We start from the raw sequence: 27,577 nt of genomic DNA, 5'->3' as shown, positions 1-27,577 counted from the left end.
TTCAAAATGCCATGTTACCATCTAAACCCATACAAATTAGTTTATTTCCAACAATAATAGGTAACTTCAATAATGAGACGTCTAACTAAAGCAAGCTCCTCCAACAAGACCAAGGCAGCATCTCTTCTTCTAAGGCTTAGGTTTTGCTCAGAATTCCCGATACATGGAATAGCCCATACCAACAGTCATTGCTCCTACAACAAAGCCTTGGGCTACCACACGCATGTGGATCAGATGAATGGACATTTTAGTATTTCCCCTGCTCTTCAGTTTGTGTAATCCATATGCAACAACTGCTGCAAAACCTGCTATTCCAATGGGTACGAATGGTGCCTCTTTAGCTTTTCGAATAAGTTTGGATCCCTGATATTCCTCATATGAAGGAAGAGAAACACCTGTGTCTGTTGACATAGTGATTGCTTGAAGAATCTCCCTAGAGTGAAAAAACCTCTCACCCGCCAACCGGCTTCTGATCTTTTCCTTTTCTTCAGAAGCTTATTTCTCATTTATGTGTCTTCCTTGTGAACTTAATTTTCATACCCCAAATTTTCAAATCCACATTTGCAATGTATTAGGAATATTTTAGTTAAATGGAGTTTAAATAACTTTTTTGAAAACTCCAAATTTGTAATTTTATAAATTTCATTTTCAGTTAATCCAGTATGATTCCTCTGCCATTGTTTTCCTTCTAACTATACCTGCTGTGTCCCTGTTTACTTTACACTGTGAGACTTGGCAAGTCTGATACAGTTTTCATAAGCTGAGGTTACAGGGAAACCTGGGCTCACTGACCTCCCATCTCCAGGGAGGCTTCTGCCCTAGGAGTTCAATCCCAACACACAGCCCTTCCAGGCAGCAAGAGGGGTTTTCTAATGAGTGGGCAGGAGTGTGGAGGTTGTGCTTTATCCCACTTAGACCTAAGACTTATGGTCCATGTGGTGGTTTGAGGGATGGGAAGGTCATATAGAGTAATGGGATGGCCTGTAAACATCTATTTCCACTTGTTTGTTCATAAATGCAACCCAAAGAACAGCAAGTGAAAGACCTTCCAGGGTGTTAGGAACTCATTGGACATGAAAGTTGTATAATATCTTAACAGGGATTTCCTCTTCCATATTTTTCAATTTCTGTCACCCTTCTCTCTTTGAAGTTAAATACTGCCCTGATGTTAAAAGAGAATTCAGAATGGAAGCAAGTTTGTAAGTGTTGAAATGAGTGATTCATTTTAATTTCTTTTTTCTTGTTTGTATTTGAAAATCCCGCATAATGTTCAAATATACAATTAAAATTTTTACAAATTATTTTTGTTTGAGGGGTCCTCAGAGAAATGGCTGATAAAAGTGATGGGACATGACAGGTACAAGGTCAACCTGGATCATCTTTCTATATCAAAAAGTAAAAGTACTTACAAAAAAAGGGGGAGAGGGAGCAAGTCACAAAGACACAGGAGTCACTGGTGTTCAAACTGTACCAGATAATGGTTAGCTGGAGCTGCTTCAAGCTGGAGGACTTTAACAGCAATTTCTTATCTAAATTCCCTCCCTGTTGATGGCTCTTGATCAACAACAAGATCTAGAATTGGCTGCAAAGTGATGATTTTCCACCTCCAGAAACTCTCCCACATTTACCAGTAGATGCTCAGCACCTCACTGTAAGTAAGAGCCTTCTATTATTTGTTGATCTATTTCTTTTATCACCAGTTTATTAAGGCATAGACTTATGAATCTAGAATTTGGCTGCAAAGTGATGATTTTCCACCTCCAGAAACTCTCCCACATTTACCAGTAGATGCTCAGCACCTCACTGTAAGTAAGAGCCTTCTATTATTTGTTGATCTATTTCTTTTATCACCAGTTTATTAAGGCATAGACTTATGAATTTCTTCCTCCTACCCTTAACAGTCTATAATTATAGCTTACTGAGAGAAGAAGCCTCAGGAGCCAATACTAGCCAGAATTCTTAAACTGTAATTGGTGAATTGCTGGACACTCAGTGTAAACTAGCATTGAAGGAAAAACTCCCACACTTTCATGAGTTTTATCTCCTGGAACCTTACCAGGTTCTCACAGTGAAGATCAGAGATCAGAGAAAAATACTCTCCCTGCTTTGGGCAGGAGGGAAGGAAAAATAACCATTCTGAAATAGCCCTGAGCACATGTCCTCCATAATAGGAAACTACTTTACCAGAGCCTTATCTGACTTGGAGAAAGGGCAATTAGTCAACTACAGACCCCTCTAGCCTTACTGCCTCACACAGGAGAATAAAAGAGCCTAAGAAACTCTTGTAAAGATTACATTTTAGAGACACAGGCCCAATTAAAAATATATATATATTTAATAATAAGATTATAGAATGATTCCTCTCCTCAATATCTTACCACTACATTAACAGGGCTCCAGTTTTATACAAGGCACAGATTCTGTTTGAGAAAGAATTTATAGAGAAACCCCAAAACATGAGGAGAAACAAAAATAAGGACACTAGAGGAAAGCCTCTGATACCTACAGCTACAGCAAACATTAAACATCTAACTCCTAGCCACATAAAACCTCACACTAAAGACCTATTCAGCTCAGTTTCTATTGCCTGATACATCATGTCTAGCTTTCAGCAAAAAATTTAAAGACAAGCTAAAAGGCAAAGAAAAAAACAACAACAACCACAGTTTGAAGAGACAAAACAAGCATCAGAACCAGGCTCTGATATGGCAGAGATTTTGGAAGTATCAGAGTAGGATAGTAAAGCAACTATGATTAAAGGCTCTAATGGAAAAAGTGTACAATATGCAAGAACAGATGAGTAATGTAAATGGAGAGATAGAAACTTAGAAAGAACCAAAAGGAATTGCTAGAAATAAAAACCACTGTAACAGAAATGAAGAATGCCTTTGATGAGCTCATCAGTAGACTACACACTGGGGAGGAAAGAATCAGGCAGCTTGGGGGTATGCCAACAGAAACTTTCTCAAACTGAAAGTCAAAGAGAAAAAAGAATGGAAAAAAACCTAACAAAATATCTAAGAACTGTGGGACAATTGCACAAGTGTAACTTAGGCATAATGGGACTACCAGAAGAAGAAAAAAGAGAGAAGGGAAAAGCAGCAATATTTGAACTAATAATGGCTGAGAACTGTCCAAAAGAATATTGCTAATGGCCAAAATGGTAATTTGAGATGAAAAAAGCTCTCTTTAAGAAAGAGTTAAGACTTCCATTTTCCTGTCTGACATAAAAAAACTCCAAAGTTGTCAGTCCATCCTAACAATTAATAAATGGCTGAATACAATGAAAATCAACAACTTTTCTTAGATGCATAAGAAAACTAAGGTTAGAGGGAAAATTGCTGTTGCCAAAATTGAAAAGATAGATAAATACAGACAATGACAACTTAGCGAAGCAGAGACTCATGAGCAGAAATCTGCAAAGAATCAGTACCAGGGTAGGAAAACCTGAACTGTAACTGACAAATTGCTGGAGGTTCAGCGTGGACAACTCTTGAAATGTAAGCATTCCAGGGAGTCCCATAGGTGGGCGCATTCCCACACTTTTGTGAGTTTCACTTCTAGGAGCTCTACTAGATACAGTGAAAACTGAAGAAAAATCTCCTCCTCCTTACGGCAGCAGGAAAGGAAAAGTAGTGATTTTGAAATATGCCAGAGAATTCTGTTCTTTCTTTTTCTTTCTTTTTTTTTTTTTTTTTGGAGACAGAGTCTCCTCGCTCTGTTGCCCAGGCTGGAGTGCAATGACATGATCTTGGCTCACTGCAGCTTCCGCCTTCTGGGTTCAAGCGATTCTCCTGCCTCAGCCTCCCGAGTACCTGTGATTACAGGCACCTGCCCCCATGCCCAGCTAATTTTTGTATTTTTAGTAGAGACAGGGTTTCACCATGTTGGCAGGCTGATCTCAAACTCCTGACCTAGTGATCCCCACTCCCTCAGCCTCTCAAAGTGCTGGGATTAAAGGCATGAACCACTGCGCCTGGCCAAATTCTGTTACTCTTAACAAGGACTGTCCACAAGGTAAATTATTTTCCCAGAGCCTAACCGATTGGGATTTCATTAGAGCTTAGTTAACCTAGGGGAAAAGAAAAACCCAACTTCAGCAACCTGTAACCATCCTATCCCACCTAAGGTGGTGGGGGGTGGGGGAAGGGCTGAGAAGCACTTGCGAAGTTCTAAGTCCAGGGGTACAGGCTCACTAAAAGACTGAGACCTAGTCCCCTTAATCATAGGACTACAGAACACTTCCCCTCCATACCTTACTTTAACACTATATTATAAAAGGCTTATTTACTGCAGTTCCCTTTATCCAGTATATCACATCCAGCTTTTAACATAAAATTACAAGACTTACTAAAAGGCAAAAAACACAGTTTGAACAGACAGAATAAGCATCAGAACAAGAGCCAGACATGGCAGGAACATTGGAATTATCAGACTAGCAACTTGAAATAACTACAAATAATATGCTAAGGAATCTACTAGAAAAAGTAGATAACATGCAAGAACAGATGGGTAATGTAAGAAGACAGATGGAAATTCTAAGAAAGAATCTAAATAAAATGCTAGAGATAAAGCATTGTAATGGAAAGGAAGAAGGCCTTTAATGGGCTTGTTAGTAGATGAAACATAGCTGAAGAAATAATCTCTAAGCTTAAGGATATTTCATTAGAAACTTTCAAAACTGGTAAGCAAAGAGAAAAAAGACTGAAAAAAAAAAAAAAAAACCAGAACAGAACATCCAAGAACTTTAGGACAGCTACAAAATGAATAACATGTATGTAATGAGAATACTAGAAGGAGAAGAAAGGAAAGAACAGAAGAATTATTTGATTAAGGACTGAGAATTCCCCCCAAACTAATGTCAGATAGCAAACCACAGATCCAGGAAGCTCAGAGAACACAAGCAGAACAAATGCCAAGAGAAAACGACACATACGTATATCATTTTCAAACTGCAGAAAATCAAAGATAAAGAAAATAATTCTTAAAGAAGCCAAGGAAGGGGGGAACCCTTAGCTATAGCAGAGAAAAAAAAAGAAATTAAACCTGACTTCTCTGAAATCATACAAGCAAGAAGTGGGATAAAATATTTAGCATTCAGAGAAAAAAAAAAAGCAGCCTAAAATTTGGTACCCTGTGAAATTATTCTTCAAAAGTAAAGGAGAAACAAAGATATTTTCAAACAAAAATTGAGTGAATTTGTTGCTAGCAGGCCTGCCTTGCAAGAAATATTAAAAGAAGTTCTTCAGAGAAAAGCAAGATGATATAGGTTGGAAATTTAGCTCTACAGAAAGAGAATCAGAGAAGGAATAGTGGAGGTAAAATAAAAACCTTTATTTTTATTATTCTTAATTGATCTACTAGATAACAGTCGGTTCAAAAGAATAATGCTAACACTGGTTTTGACTATGTATGCTTAGTATACCTATGCTTATGAATCACTGAAATGAATGACAGCCGTGAGACAAGGGGCGTGAGGGAGAAATCAGGATTATTTTGTTATTATAAGGTATTTGCACTAGCCGTGAAGCAATATAATGTTATTTGAAAGTGGACTTGCAATAGTTGTAAATGTATATTGCAAACTCTTAGGCAACCACTAAAAAAAGAAGTATAAATAATATGCTGGAAAAGGAGAGAAAATGAAATATACAGAATGCTCAATTAAAAACCAAAAAAGGCAGAAAAAATGTGGAAGACAAAAACAGGAAAAAAAAAAAAAACAGTGGCAACAAATAGAAAACAGTAGCAAATATGGTAGATATTATGTATATCGGTAATCAATTTGAATGTCAATGGCCTAAATGAACCAATCAAAAGATAGAGCTTGTCAGAGTGGGTCAAAAACCCAGATCCAACTATATATTGTCTATAAGAAACCCACTTTAAATATGAAGACATATATAGATGAAAAGCAAAGGGATGAAGAAAGATATACTATGCTAACACTAATAAAAAGAAAGCTGAAATAGCTATATTAATTTCAGACAAAACAGACATTAGAGCAAGGAAAGCTACCAGGAGTAAAGAGAGACATTACATAATAATAAAAGGCCAATTCTCCAAGAAGACAGAACAATGCTTAATGTGTATGCTCCTAACACAGCATCAAACTACATGAGGCAAAACAAAAACTAATAGAACTACAAGAAGAAATAGATGAATTCATGTTTACAGTTACAGACTTCAACATTCCTCTATTAGAAATGGACAGATCTGCCAAGCAGAAAATCAGGGGGTATACAGTTGAACTCAATAGCACCACCAATCAACTGAGATAAACGTGACATCTATAGACTATCCAACAACAGCACAATACACATTCTCAAGTTCACAGGGAACATCTCATCAAGACAGATCACAATGAAGGCTATAAAACTCACATGAGTAAATGTAAAAAAAGAAAAATACAATGTATGCTTTCGGATCTCAGTGGAATTAAACTAAAAATCAATAACCCAAAGATAGCTGGAAAATCCCAAAATACTTAGATATTAAATAATGTACTTCTAACACATGGGTCAAAGAAGAAATCACAAGAAAAAAATTAAAATATTTTAAAATAAATGAAAATACAACTTATCAAAATTTATGGAAGGCAGTGAAAGCAATGCTCAGAGGGGAATCTATAGGATTGAATACATATAACAGGAAAGAATAAACATCTATAAGATCTGAACTTATACTTTAAGAAACTAGAGAAAGAGGAGCAAATGAAATGAAAAGCAAGCAGAAGAAAAGAGATAATAAATATAGTAGAATATTTATTATATAGAGTATATAATATACTCTACATAATATATATTCTATTCTATATTATAAACATAGAGTAGAAACCAATGAAATCGAGAACAGGAAACCCACAGAGAAAAACCAATGATGTTAAAAGCTAGTTCTTTGGAAAAAATCAATTAAATTGATAAACTTCTAGCCAGGTTAATCAAGAAAAAAAGAGACAACAAGTTACTCATGGTAGAAATGAAATGAGAGGATTTAACTACAGATCCCATGGACATTAAAAGGAAAATAAAGAAATACTATGAACAACTCTATGCCCACGAATTCAATAACCTAGACAAAATAGATTAATTCTCTAAAAGGTACAATCTATCAAAACTCACACAAAAAGAAATACACAATCTGCATAAGCCTATACCTATTAAGCAACTGAATCAATAACTAATAAATTTCCAAAACAGAAAGCACCAGGTCCAGATGGATTTTCTTGGTGAATTCTACCAAACATCAAAGGAAGAAACTATATTAATTATCTACAATCTCTTTCAGAAGACAGTAGCAGAGGGAATACTTCCTAACTCATTCTATGAGGCCAGCATTACCTTAATACTAAAACCAGACAAAAACACTGTAAGAAAACAAAACCACAGACCAATATCTCTCGTGAATATAGACACAAAAATCCTCAGCAAAATAATAGCAAATAAAATACAACAATGTCTAAAAAGATTGCTACACCACAACTAAGTGGGATTTATCCAGGTATGCAAGGCTCAACACTTGAATATGAATTCATGTAATCCATCATATCAACAGACTAAGGAAGAAAAATCACATGATAATATCAATAGATGCAGAAAAAGATTTGACAAAATTGAACACCAATTCACAATGAAGACTCTCAGCAAACCAGGAACAGAGGGCAATTTCCTCAACTTGTGAAAGACAATGAGAAAGCAAGCCATAGCCTGGGAGAAAATATTTGCAAACGACGTATCTGATACAAGACCGTTATCCCAAACATACAAAGAACTCAAAAGAAAATGAACAACCTGATCACAAAATGGGCAAAGATCTGAAAAGACACCTCAACGAAGAAGACATAGATGGCAAATAGGCATATGAAGAGATGCTCAACATCATACGTCATTAAGAAACTACAAATTAAAACAATGACTACCCACCTACTACAATGGTGAAAATCACATCCAAATCACTAATACCACCAATTGCTGGCAAGGATATGGGGCAACAGGAATTCTCATTCACTGCTGGTAGGAACACAAAATGGTACAGCCACTTTGGAAGACAGCTTGACAGTTTTACACAAAACTAAACACTCTCACCATATGTGCCAGCAATCATGTTCCTGGGTATTTAACCAAATGATTTGAAAATCTACGTGCAAACAAAAGCCTGCGCATGTGTATTTATAGCAGCTCCATTCATAATTGCCAAAACTTGGAAGTATCCCAGATGTCCTTCAGTAGGTGAATAAACTGTGGTACATACAGATAATGAACTATTATTCAGCACTAAAAGGAAATGAGCTAACAAGCTCTGAAACACATGAAAGAAACTTAAATGTATATTACTAAGTGAAATAAGCCAATCTGGCCTTCCTCTTCACTTTCTTCTTTACTGCCTCGTCTCCTCCCTTATCACTCCCTTTTCTTCTCTTTGCTCTCTCTTCCTTTCTCCCTTCTTCTTTCCCCTCTTGCCTTTCTTTTTTTCTTCCCACTCTCCCCCTTTTTTCACTCCTCCGTCTCACTGTTTAGTATTTTCCCTGTTGTACCCCCTTTCTTAAATATCCTATTTTCTCTTCCCTTGCTCTCTCATGTCCCTGGCCCTACTACCATGCGCCCCCACCCCTGCCAAAAAGAAAGAAAGAAGCGAATCTGAAAAGGCTATACAATCAGCCCTTCTTATTTGTGGGTTCTGCATCTGTGAACTCAACCAACCATGGATTGAAAATATTTGGGAAAAAAATCTAATAAAAATTAACAATACAACAACAACAAAATGAATGAAAAAACAATATAGTATAACAACCATTTACACAGCATTTACACTGTCTTAGGTATTGTAAGTAATCTAGAGATTTAAAGTATATGAAGGGAGTATGGAGGTTAAATGCAAATATAACAAACATTTTGTATCAGGGCCTTGAGCATCCTTGAATTTTGGTAGAGTTTGGTAGAGTTTGCCTGGCCCTATTCTGTATAATTCTTAATGTCATAGACAGGTTCTTGAAAACTGCAACTTTAAATGAAACAACCATAAGGAAACCAATTTTACCATAGGCTAATTGATATAAGCAAGAGTTAGGTTCTTACAGCATATTTCTGGTCATAAAAACATCACTAAACATCTAAATAAAGACTCAAGACACTTTTAATGTTAAATATTAAAATAAATGTAAGCTACATATACATTTAAGAAAGATTAATAAAAACAAGATGATTATTTACATTATGTACATTAATGATGAATACATGTAGTTCTACATTTGTCACAATCTATAGAATATACAACACCAAGAGTAAACCCTAATGTAAACTATGGACTTTGGGTGACAATGATGTGTCAGTGTGTTCACCAATTTTAACAAATATACCAGTCTGGTGTGGGATATTGATAGTAAGGGGCGTGGGGTGCAGACAGCATATGGGAACTCTCTCTATATTCTGCTCGATTTTGCTTTGAACCTAAAACTGCTTTAAATAATACAATTTTTTTTTTTTTTACAAGAGTTAAGAGCTATACAATCATATATACTTGAATTCTTGATTTTCAGGCCTACCTCTCTCTTAACCCAATAATGTCGGTTAAGCATTCAAGATCCTAAAGTAAAATCCTGAAAGTCTAAAAAGAGTATATGGGACTAAAAGCCCTGCTAGGCAACTGTAGGTGATCACTTATACCCCTGCTGGAAAAGCTTAAACACTGGTTTTCCAAAGACTTCCTGGTCATCTGATAAATTTAAGATTCTTAACATAAACTTTGCTCCCTCTGGAAACCTCACAGCTAAAGGTAAAAGTGAAGATACCAGCCTGGACAACACAGGGAGACCCAATCCCTAAAAAAATGTTAAAAAATTAGCCAGGCATGGTGGTGCATGCGGGTAGTCCCAGCTACTCTGGAGGCTGAGGTGGGAGGATTGTATGAGCCCAGGAGTTTGAGATTACAGTGAGCTATGATGACGCCACTGTACTCCAGCCTGGGAAACAGAGCAAGTGAGAATTCATCTAAAAAAAAAAAAAAAAAAAAAAGTAATAGTTGGATAGCTGTGTGTCTTACCTCTCTTTGGACACTGCACATCATATGCTATTTTATTAATGACAAGTTTAAAATCATTCATTAGCAAAATATCCATCAAGGTAGAAGCTGAAATCGTGTTGCCATCTGAAAGAAAAACATCATGCATGAGTACGTCTTTGTTTTAGAACAGTAAGAACCATTTTCCAACACATAGAAAATTACTAACCCAGGTCTTTACAATATAATAGTGGACAATTTACTTTTGTGGGGGGTGTCCCCAAACCCAAACACTATTCCCATTGAGGGGAATCCTCCTCTATTGCTCTACCTCCCATTTCCTTGGACGAAATGGAACAGGCAGGCACTCCCTCTCCCACCCTGTCAGCTGTGCTGGAATCCAGGTAGTGCCCTTGGTGAAACTGCATCTGTGGAGAGTCATGCAAAGGTTCAGGGGAGGTGGAAACCCTTCACAGCAAGGCCAGAGCAGTGGCAGGTGACAGTTTTGGGGGTAGGGTGGAGTGTAGGCAGCAGAGCTCATCAGGTGGTTACTGGGTTAACCTGGTCTCTGCTCCTGTCTTCTCTTAGTTCCTGCCCTCTTCTGGGCCTGTCTTCTGCCACTTCCAGCATGAGAGCCTGCTGACATACTCCTCTGCTTAGCCAGAGTCCATTCTGCTGCTTACGGCCAAGCTTCTGACTGGCACATGTAGGCATAAGGGTATAACTATTTAAAAACCCTGCCTTTCTCTTATTTTTAATTATTAGAGGTAACTGATTTGTGGTGGTTAAAAATTTAGTAGCTAAATAGCACCACAAGCTATCACCACATGGGTTCATCTTCCTTTCAAGCTTGAAAAAAATGAAGAGGCAAACTGTCAAGGAGGTGAGGACAATAATGAACGTGATGCCTAAGAAATAAATTTGCATTGTATGGTTTATTTTGTGGAAGGGGAGAGAGGCAGGAGAGATTCTAATAGTAATTTCAAATATCCTAGGAGTATTTCAGGAAAAAAAAAGTCTTGAAAAATTTTAACCACAATGTGCTTTGCACAGCTTCTCATAGAGCCTAGGTTTTGTTATATTTTTGAACCAAACTTTAATGTAATCCAGGTGTTAAGAAAGCAAATTCACTGAACAATAAGCAAAAAATTGGTGCTGGGTAGAGGTTTCTTTTTCTATCATTTTCCCTTCAGAATAGTTCACATATAATTACATGAAATTAAGTCCAGGAAAATGCTGGATGTGTATTTTCAAATCCCGGCCTGACATTCATTTGGTTACATTCAACCAGAGCTATTTTAGCTACATTAATATGTGTGATGACAGGACTAACACTAGTAACATCCCGAAGAAACTGGCTGCTGCCTCTTGTCTGCCTCCCTATAGTTCTTTTGTTCTGGAAGACTGCAAATCAAGTCTGCACCTGTGTCTGTTCCTAGAATTTGGCTGTTTGGGTTGCTGTTCATCAGTTGCAGTGAGATCATTTTCCAAAAAATTGCCAAATAATTCAACCCACACAATGGGCAAAACTGTGACAAGCTTAGAACACTCTTTTCAAGCCCAAATTAAATGCAGGCAAATTCCACCCACAGAGTCTTTTAAAAAGAAGAAAAAAAAATCAGCAACACACCAATCACTTTATCTTTCCAAGTGTCATTTAAAAATTTACATGTAAATGACTTCAAACCAGCTCCTTAAAATCTTACTAAAAAAGACATCCACTGAATATGATTTCTCAGTTGAAATACTACATTATCCTTTATACAAAGGTATGAATAGCAAAAGACTGACGTGAAACATTTTTAAGCTCTAGTGATACAGTGTTAAATTTTTCATGTATTCTTGGGTATCAATTTAAACCCCCGATAGGGTGTTTGCACTCAGTCCAAAGAGTCCCTTTTCTCTAAGACTTCTATTCTCTTTCTTCGTGCTTTCTGTTTCAAAGCTACTAACCTCATTTTTAGAAATAAGCAGGATAAACACCTATCGTTTTAACCTCTCTTATTTCATTCACTTCAATACTAATTGGGTACACACCACCAGGCAAGCGCTGCTCAGTGCAGGCCCTTCTGACTTCCAGGTTTGGGTCTGCCTGCCCCTAGAAGCTTAGAAAGAGGGCCCTGCCCCTGTGGAAAATGCCCATGGACATTCCAGTATTCCTGTGCCTGGGGAAAATGTCTGTCTAGTTCAAGGATGAAATATATGAAATATTAGGAAGCCCATTGTGCCATAGGGCTAAAACCTTATTCTCTGATCCAGGTTTTAGCAGGAAGAAACGTCCCTTCCAGCTAAATCTATAGTCCTAACAACAACCTACAATAAGCCTTTCCTGATCTGCCCTTCCCCACCTCTCAGAACTCCTCCTTTCTCCCAGCTCCCTCCTTTGTGGTCACTGTGTAGTAGGCTCCCACCTCAATGCAGTCTCACTCTATCACCCAAGCTGGAGTGCAGTGGTGCCATCTCGGACCACAGCAACCTCCGCCTCCCATGTTCAAGCGATTCTCCTGCTTCAGTCTCCTGAGTAGCTGGGATTACAGGTATGCAACACTACACCTGGCTAATTTTTGTATTATTAGTAGAAAAGGGGTTTTGCTATGTTGGCCAGGCTGGTTTCAAACCCCTGACCTCAGGTGATCCACCCACCTTGGCCTCCCAAAGTGTTGGGATTACAGGTGTGAGCCACCGCTTGCGGCCCAGAGCTCTCTTCCCTCTACGTGACTCCCTCCCTCATTTCCCCCCAGGTCTTTGTGCAAATGTAATCTTATCAAGCCCACCCCTGCCCACACACATCTTCCACATTCTGCTTTATTTTTCTTCATAACACTTATTATTTAACATAATACATAATTTATCTTGTTTTTTTCTCCTCCTAAATATAAGCTCCATAAGGGCAGGAGTTTTTATCCCTTTTGTTCTCTGCACTACCTCTAGCGTATAGAACAGTGCCTGACATACATTAGGTGCTCAGTAAATATTTGTTGAATGAATCAATTAATCTCCATTTTCCAACTTCTCTATCTTTTAATTAATTTGGAACTTGGATAGGGAAAAAGTATGTTTATTTCCCTTTCAAAACTGCAACAGTAATCATGAACCTAAATAACTTTATTCTAAGTATTTAATATCATAATAAAATAATGCAAATTTATTAATTTATCTATATTTGCAGCTGCTATATAGTGGGATAGGGGAAATAATTATTTATTCTATTTAGAAGCAGTTGGTCTAAGACCATTTCAGACAATGAGAACATGAAAGCTGTATTCTAAATTTTAAATGTCTAAGTGATGACATACTTCTGGTTTTTTAAAAAATGTATATTCTTCCTAAGAACTAATTCTGCCAAAAAACATACTAGACTGTAATTGCTTTATAACAGTGGTGAATAAATTTTTTGTGTACTTTAATTATTCACTGGCTTATTTTAATAATTAAAACTGCATTTTGTTTTCTAATTATTCAAATTTTGCTGAGAATTGCACGCTAATGCCTGTGCTACTAAGATTTTCTCATGAAAAACCTTTAAGGCTAAGTTTATAAAATAAGTAACTGAAATTTACATTAAATTTATTCCATTAATTTTTCATTCAATGAAGTTAAAAGTTTTTTTTTTTTAATTTTCTTTTCTTGGGATGGAGTTTCACTCTTGTTGCCCAGACTGGAGTGCAATGGCGTGATCTCGGCTCACTGCAACCTCTGCCTCCTGGGTTCAAGCAATTCTCCTGCCTCAGCCTCCCAAGTAGCTGGGATTACAGGTATGTACCACCACGGGTGGCTAATTTTGTATTTTTAATAGAGACGGGGTTTCTCCATGTTGGTCGGGCTGGTCTCGAACTCCTGACCTCAGGTGATCCGCCTGACTCGGCCTCCCAAAAGTGCTGGGATTACAGGCATGAGCCACCACGCCAGGCCAAAACAGTTTTTAAAATAGTGTTGATGCATAAAAATGAAAGAATAAAGACCAACCATTTATTATCTAATGAATTAAACAATGTACTTCCTTCTAGAAAAGTAAAGAACCAAACAAAAGTTCAGGAGAGACAGAAACCCTGGCACAAAGTTGTAAAATTATATACATATATACCTGCTGTGAAGATGGCTGCAGTTTTGATACCCTTATCTTCATTTTGTAGGTCCTGAAGGAATGAACCAACTGTTGACAACATTGGTTTGACTACAAATTGACAACGTTCTTTTCTAGATGGCAAGGTAAGTGTTACCAAGGGAAGGCCATGTCTATAATTAACTGTTATTTCTGTTAAGGAAAAAAAGAGAAAAAAATGGGCAAAATTTACTTTAAAAAAAACCATAAATACAAGAATTCTAGAAGGAATGCTCAAACATGAAATTCACAAACCTCTGAAGTCCTATAAAAATTTGTATTGCTCCAATAATGCCTTCATTTTACTACAGTTTACATATTCCCTACCATTCTATAACATTTTAGTGTAGCACGTACCACACTTTATTATCTGCTTAAAGTCTTCCCAGGTGGCCAGCATAGTGGCTCATGCCTGTAATCCCAGCACTTTGGGAGGCTCAGATTGGTGGACTGCCTGGGCGCAGAAGTTTGAGAGCTGTCTGGGCAACATGGCGAAACCCCATCTCTACAAAATATGCAAAAATTAAGTCTGGCATGGTGGTGTGCGCCTGTAGTTGCAGCTACTTAAGTAGGCTGAGCTGGGACGACGGCTTCAGCCTGGGAAGCAGGCAGTGAGCCGAGATCGCGCCACTGCACTCCAGCCTGAGTGACACAGCTAGATCCTGATTCAATGAAAAAGAAAAAGAAAAAAAGTCTTCCCAGGTAAACACTTAAGTTCTAGTTTTCTTGAGGACAGAAACTATTTCTTGTTTTGTTTTGTTTTTCTTTTTGAGACAGGGTCTCACTCTGTTGCCCAAACTGGAGTGGCACGATCATGGCTCACTGCAGCCTCTACCTCCTGGGCTCAAGCAATCTTCCCACCTCAGTCTCTTGGGTAGCTGGGACTATAGGCATGTGCCATCACGCCTGGCTAATTTTTGTATTTTTTGTAGAGATGGGGTTTTGCTTTGTTGGCCAGGTTGGTCCCAAACTCCTGAGCTGAAGGGATCCGCCTGCCGTGGCTTCCCAAAGTGCTGGGATTACAGGCCACCACGCCCACTCGACTATTGCTTATCATCTCTGACTCCTCTGATTGCTGAGGTGGGAATTTGACAAAAGACAGCAGCTATATTATGGGAGCACAAAAAGGTGGAAGTGAACCCAATCAGGGTGGGGTGGGATGGGGATAGTGTAAGAAAAGTCTATTCTGCTCAAAACTCTCGCAGCTCTTTATATGGAAGAAAGGGAAACAATTAACATATGAATCAAATAAATGGTAAGAAAGCTTACCATCAGGTGGCACCACGGTACTATAATGGTGTGACTGGTAGTATTTCACATTTCCACACAGCTTCACACACAAAACCTACAAGAAGGAAAGATTAATTTGTTTTTTTAAAAAAAGAGTGGGAAAGATGAAATAAGTGTCTTTATTTTACCATAAGATTCTTTTTAATACTATATGAAAAGCATAATGAAAAACTCAACTTGTCATGCATCCCCAGGGTGAGCCCTTGGCAAGCTCACTGAACCTTCCTGGCTATATGCTTGCCTGCTACTATGTATGCTGTAGCAGTAGCACACCAGGACGGGATCCCTAAATTGGGGTATGAGGCCCCCTGAAAATCCTACAGTTCTGTGAGAATTTTTACTTTCAGTATTTCCTTTCAGGTAATAATCTAAAACAAATGGATATAAGTATATCTAGTCTAGAGACATGCTTCTCAATATGTGGTCCCCAGACCAGAAGCATCTTGGGGCTAATTAAAAATGCAGAATCGGGCCGGGCATGGTGGCTCACGCATGTAATTCCAGGACTTTGGGAGGCCAAGGTGGGCGAATCACCTGAGGTCAGGAGTTCGCGACCAGCCTGACCAACATGGAGAAAGCCTGTCTCCACTAAAAATACAAAATTAGCCAGGTATGGTGGCACATGCCTGTAATCCCAGCTACTCGCGAGGCTGAGGCAGGAGAATCACTTGAACCCGGGAGGTGGAGGTTGCCGTGAGCCAAGATCCCATCATTGCACTCCAGCCTGGGCAACAAGAGCTAAACTCTGTCTTAAAAAAAAAAAAAAAATGCAGAATCACAGATTCAGACCAGATTTACTGAATTCCAGTCTGCATTTTAACAAGATCCTCAGAAGATTCACATGCACATTAGAGTCTGAAAAACACTGCTCTAGATCTGTGCTGTCCGATATGGTAGACACTTGTTAAATGTGGTTATTTAAATTAGTTAAAATTACGTACAGGTGGGACACGATGGCTCACGCCTGTAATCCTAGCACTATGGGAGGCCGAAGCAGGAGGATTGCTTGAGCTCAGGAGTTCAAGACCAGCCTGGCCGACACAGTGAGACCCTGTCTCCTATAAACAGCAACCACAAAAAAATTATATACACAAACATTCAGAACCTCAGTCACCTTTGCCACATTTTAAGGGCTCAAAAGCTCCCTATGCCTAATGGCTATCTCACTGAAAAGCAAAAGCGCAGGAGTAGCATATTTCTATCATCACAGAAAGTTCTATTGGACAGCAGTGCTGAGTCTACAACACCTGAATGGCCACCTCACCACGGAACATGTTTTGTGGGCTTGCATTGGTGTTTGTGTTTACACAATTGCACGGGTGCTTAATGAAGACCAAATAATATCATGGTGCACTGTGTGAACAAAGATATTGTGGGAGTAGAAAGAACAGGCATTGGGGAATTGGTTCACAGGCATCTGGAACTCAAAAGGACTTGTACCAGAGAAATTAGTACCAAAGTCACAGCACGGTGGCTGTATCATACTGATCCAGATTTTTTAATGCATCACCTTACAGTAGTTTATTAACAATAAGTTTGCCAGTAATTGTGCAAAGAATAATTCTTTTATAAACTGCATTTTTAAATTTTTCAGGATTTGAGGGTACACTATTAAAATAATAAATCAGTGGTTAAAAGTGTGTTCGCTGTTTCAAAAAATAAAGATGACACTGACCCAAATGAAGGTCCATTATGTTCAAAATTAAAAGAACCTCATCAATAAGTAAAACAAAACATTCAAATACATATTTTAGTATTAAACACAACATAGGCAATAAATGTCAACACAACATCATCTTTTATATTAAGACTGTTCATTTGAGCTTTCTAATTTTTTTTTTTTTTGAGATGGAATATTGCTCTGTTGCCCAGGCTGGAGTGCAGTGATGCAGTTTCAACTCACTGCAACCTCCACCTCCTGGGTTCAAGTGATTCTCCTGCTTCAGCCTCCCAAGTAGCTGGGGTTATAGGCACCTGCCACCATGCCTGGCTAATTTTTTGTATTTTTAGTAGAGATGGGGTTTCACCAAGTTGGCCAGGCTGGTCTCAAACTCCTGAACTTGTGATCAGCCTGCCTCAGCCTCCCAAAGCGCTGGGATTACAGGCGTGACCCACCACACCCGGCCTGAGCATTATTCTAAAAATGTAGCTCACTACTAAGATGAGAAGAAAAAGGCAGATGATGTCTTAAAATAGATGCAACTCTCAATAAATAAATATAGGTAGAAGTTCTCCAAGTGTGGATAATGGATATTACAATACCGTCTACTACTTTTAGCAAAACTACATAAAAATGAGACACATCAGAATTCTCTATCAAAATTCTTCTATAAAAATAATGAGACAGATAATTTTCCATGCATAAAAGTCAAATATACGAAGGTAGGGAGTAGGCCAGGCGTGATGGCTCATGCCTATAATCCCAGCACTTTGGGAGGCTGAGACAGATGGATTGCTTGAGCCCAGAAGTTCGAGACTAGCCCGGGTAACATGGTGAAACCCTGTCTCTACAAAAATTACAGAAAAAGTCTGGCATGGTGGCACATGCCTGTAGTCCTGGCTACTTGGGAGGCTGAGGCAGGAGGATTGCTTGAGCCCAGGAGGAGGCGGCTGCAGTGAACCGAGATTGTAGCTACTGCACTTCAGCCTGGGCCACAGAGGGAAACCCTGTCTCCAAAAAAAAAAAAAAAAAAAAGTAGAGAGTAAAAGTTAGAGCTCCTCCCTTTACTGCTCTATAATCCTGGAAGTCTCCCCAGAGGTAACCACTGCTAGTGGTTTGGCATGTATCCTTCCAGATTTTTTTCTACACATTACCTACCAAATTCTATGCTAGAGTCCGTATAATGCTAAAGACATATGAGTCAGGTTCCTAAATACCATTGGTGATAATGCCTGTGAGAATCCAGGAATCCAGTTGGAGGCAATATAAAATGATTAAAAAGTATCATTTAATATACTGATAAAGTTTCAGGTGTACTACTGAAGAAGTAACTGTAGCACCCACAAGATAGAGGCACCCACATGACAACCAGAAGATGCTGAAAGACGGCAGAGTGGCCTGAGAAAAACAGCAGGGCTTTCTCAAACTTTTGCTTGCCTAATAATCACCTGGAAGCCTTAAAAACACAGATTCCCAGACCCCATACACAGAGATTTTTAATCTAAAAGGTCAGTTTGTGAGGATTTGCATTTTTAATAAGCTCCAGAGGTAAACTGGAGTTTCAAGGGTGAGAACCACACTTTGAGAAGCTGGGCTTTAGTCAACCTCCCCACAACCCCCACCACCACACACACACACCCCCTGCTGCCCCAGGCTTCGTGGCAACATGCTAAATTTCTGCGTAGAATCATTCTGAATTCCAAATTTTAGTGCCTGGTTAAGCGTTACTGCCTTTAAATGGAATTTGGTATCAGGGCAAAAGATGATTTGGGCTTCTCTTTAACCATGAAGCATTTTTTGTTCCTGACCACAGAGCTCCTGAATCCCTTGGAATTTCCCGAGTGATTGAAGTTTCTGTGGTTTTAACAAGGTAACTCTTGGTGGGATGCTAGATGGCTTCAGGATGGGGCTGGTTGCTAGAAAGATCAAACCTTGATTAAAAGCCTAGAATGTTCAGTCCCATCTTCCCAGCCTCCAGGAAGGGGACAGAGGCTGGAGACTGAGTTAATAAAATCCAATATGCCCACACGATGAAACCTCCATGAAAGTCCCTAAACAATGAGGTTCAGCGAATTTTCAGGTTGGTGAATGCAACCACGTGTTGGGAGGGTGACATAATCCAACTTCATGAGACAGAAGCTTCTGGGCTTGGGACCTCCCAACAGTGAAAACTATGTTCACACAAACTGTACCTTGCTTTATGTATCTCTTAATCCAACAGTTTAGCTGTATCCTTTAGAATATCCTTATAATAAACCAGTAAGCATAAGTAAAGTGTTTCCTTGAGTTTTGTGAGCAATTTTAGTAAATAGCTGAGGTTGAGGAGGGGGTCATGGGAACCCCTGATTTACAGCCTCCTGTGAGAAACATGAGAGGCCCAGGACTTATAATTGGCATCTTAAGTGGGGCAGTCTTGTGGCACCAAGCTATTAACATGTGGGATCTGATGTTAACTCCAGGTAGGTAGTGTCAGTATTGATTTAAATTGTAGGACACCCAGATGGTGTTTGGAAAGTTGGAGAATTGGTTGTTGGTATGAGGAAAATATCCACACATGCGCTGCCAGAGTATTCTGTGGGTAGAAACAGATCATAGTAACCCATATGAGCATTATGATTTTACCTATTTCTGAAAATTATCTTTTAATAGTCCAAAACAAGAAGTAACTGAGAATTTGACATTCTATTGGCAGGAGACTAAAAGTGGCCCATGTGAAGATCAAGCTAAGCCTTCCAGTAGTTTGAGAACTTGATCTATGATTTTTTTTTTTTTCTCCTGAGACAGAGTCTTGCTCTGTCGCCCAGGCTGGAGTGCAATGGTGCGATCTCTGCTCATGGCAAACTCCATCTCCCAGGTTCAAGCAATTCTCCTGCCTCAGCCTCTCGAGTAGCTGGGATTACAGGCACCCACCACGACATCCAGCTAATTTTTGTATTTTTAGTAGAGATGGGGTTTCACCATATTGGCCAGACTGGTTTTGAACTTCTGACCTCAAATGATCTGCCTGCCTTGGCCTCCCAAAGTGCTGGGATTACAGGCGTGAGCCACCGCACCTGGCTGATATATGATCTTAAGTATCACTATAACATCCAGGACAGGGATCTTATGCTGGTAATTTAAGAGCTGGCTCAGGCCACAGGAATCCAGTTGGAGGCAATATAAAATTACTAGACAGAAAAGGGTAAGTGCAGAAAGAAGGATAAATTCCTACTTAGAATCTGTAATCCAAAATTTGAATACATGAGGAATTAAATGCTAAGAAAAAAAAACAACACATTTATTTTTAAGATTAATTTACTTTAGAGAAAATAAGAGTCTTCCAAAACTGATGTTAACATAAATTATATTTAGTGTCTTCACAAAGATAAAAGGGATAACTGGCTTCCAGAAAATGAACAAGAAATTATGATACTAAAGTTGGTAGAAATAAAACAAAAATGAGTGACTATGATTAACTAATTAGAATTCCTGGAAACAAAAAGTCTATGTACATGTAAAAAGCCCATCTTAGGCTGGGCGCAATGGCTCATGCCTGTAATCCCAGCACTTTGGAAGGCCAAGGCTGGTGGATCACCTGATGTCAGGAGTTCAAGACCAATCTGACCAACATGGTGAAACCCCATCTCTACAAAAAATACAAAATTAGCTGGATATAGGGTGCAGGCCTGTAGTCCCAGCTACTCAGGTGGCTGAGGCAGAAGACTCACTCGAACCCGGGAGGTGGAGTTTGCAGTAAGCCAAGATTACACCACTGCACTCCAGCCTGGGCATCAAGAGTGAAACTCCATCTCAAAAAAAACCCCACCTTAATAGCCTAAATTCTAGTCTGAATAAAGTCAATAGAAAACGAATGAATTGGACAATAACTCTCCTAGGTGCAACACAGAAAGACATAGAAACTCTAGGAATACAAAAAGCAACTAATTCTCATACATTGCTGGCAAGAATGTAAATGGTAAAACTATTCTGGAAAACATTTGGCAGTTCTTTTTTTTTTTTTTTTTTCTTAAGACGGGGTCTTGCTCTGTCCCCCCAGGCTGGAGTGCAGTGGCATGAACTCGGCTCACTGCAACCTCCACTTCCCAGGTTCAAGTGATTCTCCTGCCTCAGCCTCCTGACTAGCTGGGATTATGGGTGCATGCCACCAAGCCTAGCTAATTTTTTGTGTATTTTTAGTAGAGACGGGGTTTCTACCAGGTTGGTCAGGCTGGTCTTGAACTCCTGACCTCGTGATCTGCCCAGCTCAGCCTCCCAAAGTGCTGGGATTACAGGCGTGAGCCACCACACCCAGCCTGACCGTTCTTTATAAAGTTAAATATACATTTATATGTGACCCAGTAATCCCACCCCTAGCTCTTTACCCTAGAGAAATGAAAGCTTATGTTCATTCAATTTGTACAAATGCCATTTCATTTCCTCCCACTAGAGTGCATACTCCCCAGGAGCAGGCAGGGACTTGGTCTGGTTCACTGCTGTATTGCCAGCACCTAGAATAGCGCCTGAAACATAATAGGGGCTCAATAAATACATGTTAAATAAATGCAGGAATGTTTTCAAGATGCTAAGGAAAATAATTACCAACCTAGAATATTATGCTCAGGAAAATTACTTCAGGCTTGCTGTGATTTGATTGTGTCCCCCAAAGTCCATGTGTTGGAAACCTAATGCCCAATGCAACGGTGCTGGGAGGTGGGGTCTAATGGGAGGTGCTTAGGTCATGAGGGCTCCACCTTCATAAATGGATTGATGCCAATTATAAAAGGGCCTGAGGCTGCGGGTTTGACTGAGCTTTCTCTCTCCCCCTCTTGCCCTTCCACCTTCTGCCATGGGATAATGCAGCAAGAAGAACTTGACCAGATGCGACCTCTCAATCTTGGATTTTCCAGCCTCCAGAACTGTGAACTAAATACATTTCTGTTCATTATTAATTACCCAGTCTATGGTTCTGTTACAGCAGCACAAAAGAGATTACAGCAAGGCTGAAAGAAATGAGTTTTTCAGGTATATCCAAGATTACGGCTTATTTCCACAGATTTTTGCTAAAGAACTTCTTCAGGAAGAAGAGAACTAAACTCAAGTGGAAGCTGAATAGAACACTATTATGAGCTGAACTGTGCCCCACCCCCTGCAAATTCATATATTGAAGTCTTAACCCCTAGTACCTCAGAATGTGACTGTACTTTAAAGAGGTTATTAAGTTAAAATGAGATCATTAGTATAGGACCTAATCCGACATAACTGGTGTCTTTACAAGAAGCGGTGATTTGGACAGACATGTACACCCAGAAGAAAGATGGTGTGAGGACACAGGGAGAAGACAGCCATTTACAAAACAGCCATGTACAAGCCAAGGAGAAGGCTTCAGAAGAAACCAACTGAGCCAACACCTTGAACTTTAACTTTTGGCCTACAGAAGGGTGGCGACGAAGGTTTCTAAACAGTGGAGGGGCAATTAGTGTGGGTGTCATAGCCCAAATGGGATGAAGACAGCCTCCGCATGGGAAATAGGCTCAGAAAAAAATGTTGGAGCCCAGTTGGGGTAAGAAAGCCATCTCTGCAGGGGAAGGAGTGGTAGTGGAGATGAAAGACTGTCACATGCAGAAGAAAAAAATATATCAAGAATAATGGAAGTCAGATTTATCTTGTGCAAGAATGGAACTACAATTATGGAAAGGGAGTAGAACAAACCCTGTAGTGATAGATTGAAGTACTGGTGTGAATTCATGGTTTTTAATGTGTAATAATGTAAAGAAATATAATTAAATGAAATTAAATATAAAATTTTTAAAAGACGCAAATGTTTAATGTACGTGTGTATATAAGTATAGAAATTTTAAATTTTACATATTTATGTTTTCATACTGACATATATATGTGTATGTATATTCTCTTTCTGAGAGAGCCTATGAGCAGTGGCACTTCTAATAACATCTAGCATCTAGCTCTTGGCACCAAATACTATGCTTACCTAAGAGGAAGCAAGGCTCCTTGGAGAAATGGCTATTCTAGGGCTGGGCATGGATAAGGACAAAATGAACCTAGAGCATCTCGCTGTACTAGAAAGCAAGGAAGTGCTCAATGGATGATGGAAGACTTATCAAAAGAACCCAGAAGGCAGGTCAAAGGGTGTCCCTATGGTAAAATCTGGAACAATTTTTAGCATTAAATAATGATAGTAACAAATTATAATCCATTGAAGGAGATAGGAAACCATGAGTGTATTCTGACATAATTAACTGAATAAATTTAAAGTTTAATAAGGAATGAGATATTTACACAGTTTTGAAATGCCTTCACACAAAAGCATTAATCCCAAAGGAAAAATAATAACTTCAAAGGGAAGAAGCCTGACAGATACCATCTTAATTGATCAAAATTAATATTATCAGTAATGGGGTGAGTTGAAATCATGCAATGAGAATACATGGGACACTTTTGAGATATTCCCGACAAAGATGCTATATAATCTGAAGCAAACCACAAGGAAATACCAGACAAACCCAAAGAGAGGCATTCTACAAAATAATTGTAATCTTTAAAAGAGTCAAATCATGAATGTCAAAGAATGTTGTACTGATCCAGAGTGGAGGAGACATGACAACTAAATTAAACTGTGATTCTGAACTTCTGCCAATAAAGAACATTATTGGAAAAATTGGCAAGATTTTAATGAGGTCTAAAAATTAGATGGTGGTTATGTACTAACATTAATTTTCCTATTTTGATGGTTGTTTGTCATTAAGTTGGAGAATGTTCTTATGTTTCAGGGGAACTGGCATCAAGTTTGCAACGTATTCTCAAATAGTTCAGAAACAAAATAGTCTTCCCACTGTGGTTACAACTTTCTTTATGTTTGAGACTGTTTCAAAATCACACAATTCTGAGAGACTGGTAGGCCAGGGTAAAAAAAATTAATAATTCAAAAACAATAGGTTTAGAACACCAAAATTACCATATACAGAGATAAGTGATTAATAACAAGGGGTCAAATATTAAACCTTTTTTGCATGCCAGTAGGAAACTATGGTTACTTGGGAAATTGAAAATAAAAAATTTTTTAAAGCAAAGACACTCCTGTACAAGTTTTTATTTAGAAACCCCAAGAATATTGACAATCCTCAGACATGTTAGTAAAGCTTAAAAGAGAAACTACCATACCCTGTAACAACCCTTTTTAGAGGGTTATTATTAAAATTCTGAAAATCTTACACAAACCCATTACGCATGCAGAGCTGAATTTCAAGAATGACTCACCAAAACTCAGGTCTTCCTTTTAGTTTACACCTCACCTCAAACCCATCTTGAGGAGCCTACCATTCCCCCCTTGATAGGGGGATTTGATAGTTTTGAATAAACAAATGGTATGAACCAAATCTGTTGCTTTTCATTTAATCCAGTTAGCCGGGCTACTTGCTCCTCCATACCACACCTGGGTTCAGATTCCCCAAATCAGGCCCCACTTCTCAAATCTAAGGATTCTCAGGATGAATCCTTAGATTTAAGAAGTATAATGAGTCCTAGCTGGACGCAGTGGCTCATGCGTGTAATCCGAACACTTTGGGAGGCTGAGGCAGGAAGATTACTTGAGCCCAGGGGTTCAAGACTAGCCTGGGCAACAGGGTGAAACCATATTTCTATTTTTATTTTAAAAAATCATAATAAATGAGTCCCAGGCAGGAAAAATGAAATTAACTCTGTCCCTGACACAATGTGATGAAACTACAGAACCCCAGAAACAAAAAATTCTTATAATACCTGAAAAAAAAAAGAGATTGCCTACAAAGGAAAGCAATTAAATTTACATAAGGTGAATTAATAGACGGCAGAGGCAAAGGAATATCTTCAAAGTTCTGAGGGGAAATAACAACCAACATTGAATTCTATAGTCAGATAACCTGCCATTTTGAACAAAACTGAGACTGAACGACTAAAACATGTTTACTGAAAGCATTTTGCAGGAAAAGGGAAATCAAACACATAAGAAAACAGGATGTAAGAAAACTTACACACCACAGGATGTAAAACTAAATGAAGAGAGAAAAAAAGTGTGTACTTCCAAACCAATAGAGATAAAGGAGTATAAAAAAACATTTAGCCAAATTATGAGAAGATAAGAAAGGAGAAAGAAAATGAGCAAAGGAAAATCAGGATGAACAGAATGCACAGAATAAGGTGGTAGATAGATATCCACATTTGTCTGAAATCACAATAAATGTAAACAGATTAAACTCAACAGTTAAAAGGACAGAAGTTGTTGGATTTATAACACAGACTGAGGGTTTAACTACTCATAGGCTTTCATTGAAGGCACTACTCAGCTGTAGTGAACAAAATGTAACAGGAACAAGGAATAAGAATGCATGAGAAATTCTGAACAAGCAAATTGGTAAAATATATGCATAAAATAAATACAAACTCCATCATTTTAAATGTTGTTTTCTGTGTCACTTAATATAGAGTACTTTTGTACTCCACAGAAACAAGAAATTCTTGTGTGAGGCAAGAAAAATGGTGCTTTTGGGGTTAGGCTGCTTTGTACACTCCTCAGTTACATAGTTGTTTTGCTTTGAAGCTTGTCTTTGGGTTCATTAGTTCTACATCCTGTGGTGCATCATGATCTTTTGTAGAATCTCACACTGAGCGTCAAGCTTTAATGATTTTTTTTTTTTTTTTGCTTCTCTGTACCAAAAAAAAAAAAAAAAAAAAATCAAACTGCTATATATGAGCTCTCTTTTGATGAACTCTTACTTGCCTCTAGATCTATGTATCTCCCTAACAAAAACTGCATTTTGTAGCACAGACTAGAAAGTTATCTTAATATTTCAGTCTCAGGTACTACATGAATCATCACTGAAAATAAACTTTTTCTTCTGGTCTGGACAGCCCAAGACGAGTAGTTAATCCACAAAATGACTGAAACAGAGCAGAAACAGAATACATTTGGCATTTGGCTAATATAGAACAGAAACAGAATATATACATACAATATTTGGCTAGTAGCCAACAATAACTTCCACCTACTGTAATTTCTCACCAGCTCCCTCTCAGCTAGGCTGTATTTACATCCCTTCTGAGAACCAGGCATTTAAGTCAGTCATCCCTTTGGACCTGATCTCAACAGGACCACTGAAATTATATTCTTGTATAAATGCATTTTCCTCCTTCTCTCTCTCTTTCCTTCCATTTCGACAGGACATTGGTTTTGAAAGCAGATAATGAAGGACTACAACCCAGAGAAAAGATGTTAGACAATCTTCCTGTCCTACTGTCGTCTGTTAGAAAACATATTGAAATATTTGGGTATATTGCCTTAAAAAGACATTATTTATAATTAATAAACTTTTTCAACATCATTATGTGAATGCAGTTTCTTAAGATCTGTTTGTAATGGAAATACCTAGTACTTTTTCCTCTAGTTCAGATCACTTATGCCTGGAAGCCTTGTTTTACATGGTTTTCAATAGTGTGAAGCTGGTTTTAACAGCTACTATTTCCACCTGCCCAGCACCTCGTCCTTACACTGTCCCAACAGGTGCGGACACACAATCATGTGGGCCAGGTGCAGTTCTACATCCCTTTTACCATAAGGTGGTGGTTCAGCGGCACATTTAAAAGGGTGGGGGCTCCTAACTATTAATACTAGACTGTGGTCGCTTATTATGGGTGTGACCTTAGATTACTTAATCTCCATGTGGTCCCTGCATTTCAGTATTCTAGCAATTAAAATATGGTAAATAAACTGCACATGGATGTTTATAATGGCTTTGTTTATAATTGCCAAAACTTGGAAGCAGCCAATATGTTCTTCTTAGTAGATGAATGAATAAACAATGGTACATCTAAATAATGGAATATTATTCAGCACTAAAACGAAATGAGCTATCAAGCCATGAAAAGACATGGAGGAACCTTAAATGCATATTACTAAGTGAAAGAAGCCAATCTGAAAAGAATCAGACTGTGTGATTCCGACTACATGACATTTTGCAGAAGGCAGAACTGTGGAGACAGTAAAAGGATCAGTGGCTGCCAGGGGTTATGGGAAACACAGGGATGAACAGAGCACAGAGGATTTTTAGGGCAGTGAAACTCTCGTATGACACTATAATGTAGACACATCACTACATATTTGTCCAACTCCATAGAATATACAACACCAAGAGTGAACCCTAATGTAAACTATGGACTTTGGGGGATAATGGTGTACCAATGAAGGTTTATAGGTTGTAATAAATGTACCACTTTGGTGCAAAATATTGATAACACCAGAGGCTGAGGGAGTGGAGGTAGACAGACAGTATATGGAAACTCTTAGAGCTTTCTGCGTGGTTTTGCTGTGAAATTAAAACTGCTGTAAAAAATGGTCTATTAAAAACAGTGGGGAGGGGTGCTCGCTTTGCCCCACATGCTGTTATTTGCCAGCTCTTGTTCTATAGTTACTTCTATCAATGCTGAGTTATTTTTTTGATAAATTGATACATAAATACATTTTAATGAAAAAATATGAGAAACAGTAGTGTTTGCTTCAT

General features: G+C 38.5%; 2 protein-coding genes across 6 annotated transcripts in view; both read right to left on the bottom strand.

Annotated features, from left to right (window-relative positions):
• The window catches only part of MCUB (mitochondrial calcium uniporter dominant negative subunit beta), a 129,270-nt gene that overhangs the window by 14,081 nt on the left and 87,612 nt on the right, over positions 1–27,577 (bottom strand). For 3 of the 5 annotated variants that reach the window (XM_003830014.5, XM_063603864.1, XM_055111709.2), the window contains exons 2-4: positions 15,368–15,443; positions 14,081–14,251; positions 10,039–10,143 (exon numbers count right to left, since the gene is read on the bottom strand). In XM_003830014.5, the coding sequence (XP_003830062.2) occupies positions 10,039–10,143; positions 14,081–14,251; positions 15,368–15,443 (352 nt within the window). The remainder of the gene's footprint in view (positions 1–10,038; positions 10,144–14,080; positions 14,252–15,367; positions 15,444–27,577) is intronic. The other 2 variants (XM_034958998.3, XM_063603865.1) reach the window with 1 other exon arrangement.
• LOC106634709 (HIG1 domain family member 1A, mitochondrial-like) lies at positions 41–6,839 on the bottom strand. Its single transcript, XM_063603867.1, has one exon. The coding sequence runs from the start codon at positions 409–411 to the stop codon at positions 148–150; it is 264 nt and encodes an 87-aa protein (XP_063459937.1). The 5' UTR covers positions 412–6,839; the 3' UTR covers positions 41–147.

Source organism: Pan paniscus, chromosome 3 (assembly GCF_029289425.2).
Source record: "Pan paniscus chromosome 3, NHGRI_mPanPan1-v2.0_pri, whole genome shotgun sequence".
Lineage (NCBI taxonomy): Eukaryota > Metazoa > Chordata > Mammalia > Primates > Hominidae > Pan > Pan paniscus.
The sequence above is the reverse complement of the archived record's forward strand: the minus strand, read 5'-3'. Positions and strand labels throughout refer to the sequence as shown.